This window comes from Leptodactylus fuscus, chromosome 1, assembly GCF_031893055.1.
Source record: "Leptodactylus fuscus isolate aLepFus1 chromosome 1, aLepFus1.hap2, whole genome shotgun sequence".
NCBI lineage: Eukaryota > Metazoa > Chordata > Amphibia > Anura > Leptodactylidae > Leptodactylus > Leptodactylus fuscus.
The window spans coordinates 15,229,568-15,240,481 of record NC_134265.1 but is presented as its reverse complement, the minus strand read 5'-3'; the positions used below and the strand labels follow the sequence as shown (position 1 = coordinate 15,240,481).

Below are 10,914 nucleotides of genomic sequence, written 5' to 3'. Positions count from 1 at the left end.
TGTCCCATGTAACTACATCACTCCCTCCCCTCCTCACATACAGTCCCATGTAACTACATCACTCCCTCTCCCTCCTCACATACAGTCCCATGTAACTACATCCCTCCCTCCCCTCCTCACATACAGTCCCATGTAACTACATCACTCCCTCCCCTCGTCACATACAGTCCATGTAACTACATCCCTCCCTCCCCCTCCTCACATACAGTCCCATGTAAACTACATCACTCCCTCCCCTCGTCACATACAGTCCCATGTAACTACATCACTCCCTCCCTCCCTCCTCACATACGTCCCATGTAACTACGTCACTCCCTCCCCTCCTCACATACAGTCCCATGTAAGCCCCTCCCCCTCTTACCCTGCACCTCCGGTTCTTCTGTCTTCAGCACAATACAGACATGTAAAATATCGCACTGCAGCCGCTTCCTGGAGGAGGTCACATGACCAGACAGGAAGGGGCGGGGCTTACACAGACGGCTGAGAGAGAACAGAGACTGCGGGTGTGTACAGGGCAGAGGAGAGAGCCGGGGAGAGGGAGGGGCTTACATGGGACTGTATGTGAGGAGGGGGAGGGAGTGATGTAGTTACATGGGACTGTATGTGAGGAGGGGGAGGGAGTGATGTAGTTACATGGGACTGTATGTGAGGAGGTGGAGGGAGTGATGTAGTTACATGGGACTGTATGTGAGGAGGGGGAGGGAGTGATGTATTTACATGGGACTGTATGTGAGGGGGGAGGGAGTGATGTAGTTACATGGGACTGTATGTGAGGAGGGGAGGGAGGGATGTAGTTACATGGGACTGTATGTGAGGAGGGGAAGGGAGTGATGTAGTTACATGGGACTGTATGTGAGGAGGGGGAGGGAGTGATGTAGTTACATGGGACTGTATGTGAGGAGGGGGGAGGGAGTGATGTAGTTACATGGGACTGTATGTGAGGAGGGGGAGGGAGTGATGTATTTACATGGGACTGTATGTGAGGAGGGGGAGGGAGTGATGTAGTTACATGGGACTGTATGTGAGGAGGGGGGAGGGAGTGATGTAGTTACATGGGACTGTATGTGAGGGGGAGGGAGTGATGTAGTTACATGGGACTGTATGTGAGGAGGGGGAGGGAGTGATGTAGTTACATGGGTCTGTATGTGAGGAGGGGGAGGGAGGGATGTAGTTACATGGGACTGTATGTGAGGAGGGGGGAGGGAGTGATGTAGTTACATGGGACTGTAAGTGAGGAGGGGGAGGGAGTGATGTAGTTACATGGGACTGTATGTGAGGAGGGGGAGGGAGTGATGTAGTTACATGGGACTGTATGTTAGGAGGGGGAGGGAGTGATGTAGTTACATGGGACTGTATGTTAGGAGGGGGAGGGAGTTATGTAGTTACATGGGACTGTATGTGAGGAGAGGGAGGGAGTGATGTAGTTACATGGGACTGTATGTGAGGAGGGGGAGGGAGTGATGTAGTTACATGGGACTGTATGTGAGGAGGGGGAGGGAGTGATGTAGTTACATGGGACTGTATGTGAGGAGAGGGAGGGAGTGATGTAGTTACATGGGACTGTATGTGAGGAGGGGGAGGGAGTGATGTAGTTACATGGGACTGTATGTGAGGAGGGGGAGGGAGTGATGTAGTTACATGGGACTGTATGTGAGGAGGGGGAGGGAGTGATGTAGTTACATGGGACTGTATGTGAGGAGGGGGAGGGAGTGATGTAGTTACATGGGACTGTATGTGAGGAGGGGGAGGGAGTGATGTAGTTACATGGGACTGTATGTGAGGAGGGGGAGGGAGTGATGTAGTTACATGGGACTGTATGTGAGGAGGGGGAGGGAGTGATGTAGTTACATGGGACTGTATGTGAGGAGGGGAGGGAGTGATGTAGTTACATGGGACTGTATGTGAGGAGGGGGAGGGAGTGATGTAGTTACATGGGACTGTATGTGAGGAGGGGGAGGGAGTGATGTAGTTACATGGGACTGTATGTGAGGAGGGGGGAGGGAGGGATGTAGTTACATGGGACTGTATGTGAGGAGGGGGGAGGGAGTGATGTAGTTACATGGGACTGTATGTGAGGAGGGGGCAGGGAGTGATGTAGTTACATGGGACTGTATTGGGGGGGGTTATACTATTAGCGGTTTGGTATTTCCTTGTTCTGTTTCTTTTATTCTTTTGGATATTTTTGACTCTTTTTCTTTCACTTCATGTGGAGAATCATTAACCCCTTCCTATACACACAGGTCAGAATGTGGGGTCAGGTGTATGGAGCCGTTCTATATGTGGCAGGGGTCCTCTATATTGTCCATTGTGATGGTCTTAACAGCTCCAGCAGGAGGCGCTCACTGTCCATCATCACCATCCTGCTGTATCTAAGACCCCATGCACATTGTGCAATCGTACTGTATACAGTCAGTAGAGAAGAGATAGTACTATATACACGGCCACTACACAGTGTATGGATCTCTCTGCTTCTGGCTCAGTACACTGTGCAGGTCTCGCTGATATGGAGGTCTCAGGTCTCCGACCCCACTGATCTGGTATTGATGGTCTATGAATATCGGCTCTTTATTACGTTTTTACAGAGTTAAAGGGGTTCTCCTGTCTTATGTCTTCAAAATAGGCCTTAAATATCTAACCAAGAGGGGGCGACACTTGGTCCTCGGACCTTCCATCTGTACGGAGCTGGTTCTGGCGCCGTCCAATACACAATACGGGGCAGAAAGCTCTCCCCATTCTTTAGCGCCCAGTGGCTGCACTACAGCTCATCTCCCATTGTCAGTGAAGGCGCCGGGCGATACATAGTGGACTGTGTACAGGACTGGCCCGAACAGCCGAGGATAGGCCAGAAAAAAAGGAGACCGGACGACCCCTATAAATGGAGTCTAGCACCTCCCCCAAATGTATTCCACCGTCACCGCCGTGTTTTACCGAACACATTTCACTGATAACCAACATCCCTCTGCTGTGTACAGTGTTGGCCAAAAGTATTAGCCCCCCCCTATAGTTCTGTCAGATAATCCTCGGTGTCCCCCAGACAATGATCACAAGCACAAACTCTTTGGTAATATCTTCATTTATTTTGTTTGCAATGAAAAAACACAAAAGAGAATGAGAAAAAAGTCACATCATTGATCATTTTACACAAAACTCCAGAACTGGTGCGGACAGAAGTATTGGCGCCCTCAGCCTAATACTTGGTAGCACAACCTTTAGACACAATAACTGCGCACAACCGCTCCCGGTAACCAGCAATGAGTTTCTTACAAGGCTCTGCTGGAATCTTAGACCATTCTTCTTTGGCAAACTGCTCCAGGTCCCCCCTGAGATGTGAAGGGGGCCTTCTCCAATCTGCCACCAAGAGATCTCTCCTCCTCCCCCACAGGTGTTCTATGGGATTCAGGGCTGGACTCATTGCTGCCACTTTACAAGTCTCCAGGGCTTTCTCTCACCACCATTCTCTAGTGCTGACCTGAAGTGTGTTTTGGGTCCTTGTCCTGCTGGAAGAGCCCTGACCTCTGAGGGAGACCCCGCTTTCTCACACTGGGCCCTACATGATGCTGCACAATGTGTTGGTCGTCTTCAGACTTCATAATGCCATGCACACGGTCAAGCAGTCCAGTGCCAGAGGCAGCAAAGCAACCCCAAAACATCAGGGACCTCCGCCATGTCTGACTGTAGGGGGCGTCTTCTTCTCTTTGAAGGCCTCTTTTTTTCCTGTAAACTCTATGTTGATGCCTTTTCCTACTTTTGTCTCCTCTGACCAGAGAACATTCTTCCAGAACGGTTTTGGCTTTCTCAGGTAAGTTTTGGTAAACTCCAGCCTGGCTTTTTTCTGTCTGTGGGTAAGAAGTGGGGTCTTCCTGGGTCTCCTACCATACAGTCCCTTCTCATTCAGACGCTGACACTGGATACTACGGGGTGACACTGTTGTACCCTCGGACTGCAGGGCAGTTTGGACTTGTTTGGATGTTAGTCGAGGTTCTTTATCCACCATCCGCACAATCTTGCGTTGAAATCTCTCGTCAATGTTTCTTTTCCGTCCACATCTAGGGAGGTTAGCCACAGCGCCATGGGCTTTACACTTCTTGATGACACTGCGAACAGGAGACACAGGAACATTCAGGTCTTTGGAGATGGACTTGTAGCCTTGAGATTGCTCATGCTTCCTCACAATTTTGCTTCTCAAGTCCTCAGACAGTTCTTTGGTCTTCTTTGTTTTCTCCATGCTCAATGTGGTACACACAAGGACACAGGACAGAGTTTGAGTCAACTTTAATCCATTTCAACTGGCTGCAAGTGTGATTTAGTTATTGCCACCACCTGTTAGGTGAATCAGGTAAGTAACAGGTGCTGTTAATTACACAAATTAGAGAAGCATCACATGATTTTTCAAACAGTGCCAATACTTTTGTCCACCCCCTTTTTTATGTTTGCTGTGGAATTATATCCAATTTGGCTTTTTAACAATTCTTTTTGTGGTTTTCCATTGAAGACAAATTAAATGGAGATAATAATACCAAAGAATTTGTGATTGTAATCATTGTCTGGAAGAAACTGAGTATTATCTGACAGAATTGCAGGGGTGCCAATACTTTTGGCCAACACTGTATGTTATTTCAAGAAAAACAACATTGAAGTTTTATGCAAATGAAACAGCTAGTGCACTGGGGGCGGGACTTACTGTTTAGACTTTTAGTCTTTATTATACAAACAATAGCATTTAATTGCGGAAACTGGAGAACCCCCATTAATATAATTGTCTGGACTGGGGGAGGGATAATTAATTAAATGAGCAGCTACATTATGGAGAAAAATGAGTGATACAGTCTCATTATTTGGAGCGGCCGTGTGTAAGCTCAACCCCCTGATGTATTCAAAAGGGGAACTCAATGTCTCATCTTCTTTCAGGTTCATGCCCTGTACGGTCCTCTCTGATATCTCCTGTATAAGAGAATATTCCTGATTGTCCCATCAAGGATGGAAAGAGACAGGAACAAGATGGCGGAAAGTCTATTAAATCTCACCCTAGAGATCATCTACCAGCTTACTGGAGAGGTGAGAGATTCTGATGATGTCATCATGACATCATTCTTATCTATAGTAATAACAGATGATAGGACTGGAGAGGTGATGGACTCTGGACATGTATGGAGTGAGATTTATTAATGTGTCTCCCCATAACCAGGATTACACAGTAGTGAAGAAGACCTCTAGTGGGCGCTGTCAGGCTTCTGTGTATGAAGGATATGGAGGAACCCTGAGCCCAATCCCAGGGCCTCCACCTCACCCCCTGATACAGGAGAAGATCAATGGACAGAAGATCCTAGAAGTCACCAACAAGATGCTGGAGCTGCTGACTGGAGAGGTGACACTGCTGGGAATGCTGGGACATTATACAGTAACTGGAGGGGTCGGGGTGATGACTGTATCATTGTGTTGTCAGGTTCCTATAAGGTGTCAGGATGTCGCTGTCTATTTCTCCATGGAGGAGTGGGAGTATTTAGAAGGACACAAGGATCTGTACAAGGAGGTGATGATGGAGGACCACCAGCCCCTCACATCAGCAGGTAATAGACATGACTATATACACATGGACTTCCATTATTTGTATGTACAGAATGAATTCAGTCCCTGTCTGTGTTTCCTACAGGTAGATCCAGTAAGAGGACAACACCGGAGAGATGTCCCAGTCCTCTTCTTCCACAGGATGATCAGGTAGATGGAGATATTCCCTATGATGTGTAGACGGGCTGTGAAGTCCTTGTGTCTCTTTCCCTTTCCGATGACTTACATTATTTATTTCCCAGCTTCAGGATAAAGATCTGAACAATGTTTTGGCCGCAGCAATAAAAGCCGATCCCTATGTGAGTGGTGATGAGGAGTGTGAGGAGGACATTCCTACCGGGGACCGCCCAGGTGAGGAGTCACCACTATATAAAGCACAGAAGGGTCACTGATTCTATTTATTCTGTAACAATTCTGTGTATTTTTTCCGCTCTTTCTTCTTTCTGATTTTTCTATCACATTTTCTTCCTTTCAGTTATAATAAACTGGTTGACAAAACAAGAAAATACCACAAATAGAAATGTTGAATTCCTGCAGTTCTGTCAGATTTGTTAATAATTACATCTGTGATCTGATTAGATATTGGATCAAGTGCTTCCTCAGCTGCTCTATAAAATTACTGTCAGAGACTACTTTTGGGTAGTGTACCTCTTGGTGAGAGATTGATGAGTGCTAGACATGTCTCAATAACACACTTGATGATATTTTCCATGTTGACTGATTTTAAGAAAGGGCAGAGAAACAGGATGGTCGCCATCTAGGTTGTTCTGACATAGCTGTTTGTTGTCAGCAGTAATTCCAGGAGAGCAGAGAGATCACCAGTAGAGGATTGTTTGATCTGGTGATTAATATGAGCAGCCCCTACAGTTTCTTTGTCTACCATCCAGACATAAGAGGTGTCTTCATTACACCCCCTGTCTCATCCTGGACTATTTTCCAGTGCTTAGCTGCCAAATTTGGGATCACACTGCCCATTATGTGTTCTGCCATTTCCAGTCAGACAGCATCACCATTACATTAATGTCATGAACGAGAAACCTGGACTGTATAGACTGGAGTTGTATCGACTATAGTGATGGATCCAAAGTGTTTTTGGGATCCATCAGCGGTCAGGTTGTATTATGGAGGTCTCGTAAAGAACACTTCAATCCTGTCTGTACTGTGGAGCGACACACTGCCCCCTGCTGGTGTGATGTTGGGGTCATCACATAGGGCAGTCGGTCACCCCTGGTAGTGATACGAGGACACTGACAGCTCAGTGATATGTACAGGACATTCTGTCATGGCAGGGCGGACAGCTTGCACCTCTATGTATTATGTAACGGTCTTGATGATCCCTATAATGGTGGAGGATTCGCCTGATCCATGACAAGGGGCAGACAGGGGGTGATCCTGTATAAGAAGGTTCGAATACATAATTTCAGTTCTGGCAGTAAATACCAAAGAGCTTTGGGGTTGGCTTTTCTTGATGACATGTATGTAATTGACAGAAGTAGAGCCTTCCAGAATATTCCATCCTTGTTAGTCAGGATTTATCTGACAACCTGGAAACAATAGGTGGAACTGGAGGAAGTGGGACCAATAAGAACATCCTATCTGGAGGGGTTTGTAAACTACCACTAGACACCAGAGAGTTTTCTAGAGTAGATATAATTTACATAGTTTCCCCGGGATCATTGCCTGTAACGCTCCCTAACACAACTAGATACTAGATGTCCATAAGAAAAACTAGTAACTTAAAGGGGTTGGTCATGTGTGTGATCTGTAGGGACCAGACACCTCTTCTGGCAGCCTCGAAGCACTAGAAGTTACTGCAGTGGTCGGGGAACATGTGTAGGCTGAAACTATTCAAATAATAGTAGCAGTGCCGCACTTCCCCACAACCACCACTATATAGTGGTGGGGCTGCTGAGCCGCTCCTATTACTAGAACAGTATCAGCCAGTACACCGCAACATGAACTAACGTAGATGCTGGTCACACCATAGAAGCGGAAAACTGGAGAACAGCCTTGTGGCCAAACATCAAGCTCTATTGGTTCGTGCTCTGGAGTCTATGGTTAGATTGTCGTCATGTTTTGCAACCATTTTCGTAGTCAGTAGAAAATATAATATTTTTGACTGTGTTTTGTACAATTATGGAATTTTTTTTATGTAGAAATGATATAAAGTATCAGTATGGGAAAATAATGAATTGTGTTTTATCTTTGGCAGATGGCTGTTTTAGGAGTTCAGAGGGATATCTTATATCTTCAGATTTTAAGACGGCTGATTATCAAGATCCATCTGAAGAACATGCCATTGCTCCAGATATACCCTCAGACCTTCACAACAAAGACCTGTCATCTGATCCTATTATACACATCCAATCTTCTGATTCATCGCAGACATCTAAAGAAAATAAAAGTCAAAGAACTCACACAGGGGACAGAACATTTTCATGTTCAGAATGTGGGAAATGTTTTGTCTATAAATCAGAACTCGATGAACATCAGATAATTCACACAGGAGAGAAGCCATATTCATGTTCCGACTGTGGCAAATGTTTTGCCCGTAAATCAGGGCTTAATAGACATCAGAGAATTCACACGGGGGAGAAGCCATTTTTATGTCCAGATTGTGGCAAATGTTTTACACAAAAATCAAATCTTGTTGACCATCAAAGATGTCACACAGGGGAGAAGCCTTATGTATGTTCAGAATGTGGGAAATGTTTTAACCAAAGATCAAGTCTTATACAACATATGAGAACTCACACAAGGGTCAAACCGTTTTCTTGCTCAGAATGTGGCAAATGTTTTACACAGAAAACAAATCTTGACGACCATCAAAGAGGTCACACGGGGGAGAAGCCATTTGTATGTTCAGAATGTGGGAAATGTTTTAACCAACAATCAAGTCTTGTACAACATGTGAGAACTCACACAGGGGTCAAACCATTTTCTTGCTCAGAGTGTGACAAACATTTTAGCCACATATCACAATTTTATAGACATCAGAGAGTTCATGCTGGAAAGAAGCCATACTCATGTTCAGAATGTGGCAAATGTTTTAACGAGAGATCATATCTTGTACAGCATCTGAGAATTCACACGGGTGAGAAGCCATATTCATGTACTGTATGTGGAAAGTGTTTTAACCAAAAGGCGGCCCAAATTGCACATGAAAGACTTCACACAACAAATACATTTCCGTGTCCAGAATGTGGAAAATATTTTAAGCAGAAGAAATACCTTCTTGAGCATCAAAGGCGTCACACAGGAGAGAAGCCATTTTCATGTCTAGAATGTGGAAAAGGTTTTTATCATAAATTTGTTCTTGTTCAACATCAAAGAATTCACACAGGAGAAAAACCATTTTCATGTCTAGAATGTGGGAAATGTTTCTCAAGGAAAAGAAGTCTTGATCAACATCAGAGAATTCACAAAGAGTGTGAATAAAAATCTTGTTATTTAAGAGTTCCAAAAGACGTATTTATTTATATTTTACACAGTATCCCCAATTTTTTTGTGATTGGAGTTTTTGTTCAAGAAAAAAGTGCCACAATTACTGACACATTAAATTGTATACATTTACCAATAAACATCTTTTCCCCCTACACCCAACAGCAGCACAACTAGGCCCCTATGAGCTGTTAGGGCAGGTGGAATTTTTAATTACCTAACAGTTTTGACCCCTATAAGAGGCCGTGAGACCTCCTCCCCCCTGTGTCTTTTTCTGTCCTGTGAGGATAGGACAGGTGGTGGAGGGAGGAAGGGCTCTCGGCCTCCTATAGGGGCTCCCTTTTCTCCCCCCGGCTTCTTACCTTTCTCCGCTGCGGTTCCCTCCTTGTTCGGCGCCCCCCTCTCCCCAGTGTGCGCTTCCTGCCGATTGGTTGCTTCTGCTCTTGAATGGGCTAAGGTACTTAGCACTCCCTGGGACAATCCTCCGTCTGCACGTATGGCGCGGTTAACCTCCAGGCAGTGAGGTTGAATTTGTCTAGGCCCAGGCAAGGCCGACTGTTCAGTGACACCAGGTTCCTGACTGGTGGAAGTCTCCAGTAGTTCCCCCGACTCATAAGGATAAGGTCGGTGAACCATGCCCTCTTTGGCCAGAACGGCATGATCACTATTGCCGAGGTCTGGTCTTGCCTGAGTTTCGCCAATACCTTCGGTATCATCGGGATGGGAGGGAAAACGTATGCCAGTTTGAACCTCCATGGTATTGACAGGGCATCCACCGCCAAAGGGCTGTCTTCCCGGTACAGGGAGCAAAACCTTTTTACTTTGGTGTTGTATTGGGTGGCCATCAGATCCACCTCGGGGAGACCCCACATCCTGGTCAGGTAGTGGAAGATGTCCTGATGTAAGGACCATTCGCCTGCGGTTGGGCGGCCTCTGCTGAGCTGATCCGCTAGGATGTTCAGGCGGCCCTGGATATGTACCGCGGCTAGCTGGGAGAGGTTCTGTTCTGCCCAGGAGAAGATATGGTTGGTGACTTGTAGGAGCGAGGGGGACCTGGTTCCTCCCTGCTTGTTGATGTAATGGACTGCCGTCAGATTGTCCGACCTTACCTTGACCGCTTTTCCCTGCAGAACCGGTGCAGAAGAGCTCGATGAACTGCGGTAAGCTTGCGCCAATTTGATGAGCACGTCCTCTCCCGCTGATTCCATGTACCTTGTATCGGGGTCTCTCACAGATGAGCTCCCCAGCCTGTGAGGGAGGCATCTGTAGTCAACAGGGTCCAGGCGGGCTGGACTGAGGACTTCCCATCTCGCAGATGGGTCCACCAGGGCAGGGTTTGCCGGGTGCTGATGGTTAAGCGGTGGTTTGGGGAGGCCACTGGAGCAGCGCTGCTCCAGCAGCCTCCCCTCACACTCAGGCAGAGAGCAGGTCCTCTCCGGGCCTGCTCTCTGCCTGCGAACGGCGCGAAGCCCCCCCCCCTTCACTTTGCCACGCCCCCTCCGCTCCGCCCCCTTCTCTGGGGGGGGGGGGCTTTCTGTAGTTTGCCTCGGGCGGCGAAGGGGGTAGGTTCACCCCTGGATGGTGAGGGGGGGGGGAGAAGTGGGGAAATTAGAAGGAGGCACGCTTATGCCAACAAGAGGAGCCCCGACCTCTTCCTCTGCCGGACCGCCTCTGGCCTCTGGACCCTCTTCTAGAGGCTCCCCGTCCCCGAAAGGAGGAGCTCTGTCCTTCAAAGGGCCGTGGTAGATTTTTGCCCTTGGAGTCGGCCAATCCCTCCATGATGCGGTCGAGCTCCTTCCCGAACAGCCAGCCGGGTTCAAAGGGGAGGCTGCATAGGCTGTTCTTGGAGGTGAGGTCGGCCCTCCAGGGCTTCAGCCACAGGGGTCGACGAGTGGCTGTGGATAATGC

At 47.4% G+C, this 10,914-nt stretch overlaps 3 protein-coding genes across 4 annotated transcripts in view; 1 reads left to right on the top strand and 2 right to left on the bottom strand.

Annotated features, from left to right (window-relative positions):
• Positions 1-430, bottom strand: part of LOC142190096 (uncharacterized) — a 30,580-nt gene extending 30,150 nt beyond the window's left edge. Inside the window, exon 1 of the mRNA XM_075262271.1 lies at positions 362-430. The gene's annotated coding sequence lies outside the window, so the exon portion shown is untranslated. The remainder of the gene's footprint in view (positions 1-361) is intronic.
• The window catches only part of LOC142189718 (uncharacterized), a 239,155-nt gene that overhangs the window by 198,203 nt on the left and 30,038 nt on the right, over positions 1-10,914 (bottom strand). The gene's annotated exons all lie outside the window — the stretch shown is intronic.
• LOC142189591 (uncharacterized) overlaps positions 2,180-10,914 on the top strand; it is a 308,382-nt gene continuing 299,647 nt past the window's right edge. Inside the window, exons 1-8 of the mRNA XM_075262203.1 lie at positions 2,180-2,240; positions 4,909-5,055; positions 5,186-5,365; positions 5,444-5,567; positions 5,651-5,715; positions 5,808-5,916; positions 7,778-8,695; positions 8,861-8,993. Of these exons, the coding sequence (XP_075118304.1) occupies positions 4,978-5,055; positions 5,186-5,365; positions 5,444-5,567; positions 5,651-5,715; positions 5,808-5,916; positions 7,778-8,695; positions 8,861-8,993 (1,607 nt within the window). The 5' untranslated portion in view covers positions 2,180-2,240; positions 4,909-4,977. The remainder of the gene's footprint in view (positions 2,241-4,908; positions 5,056-5,185; positions 5,366-5,443; positions 5,568-5,650; positions 5,716-5,807; positions 5,917-7,777; positions 8,696-8,860; positions 8,994-10,914) is intronic.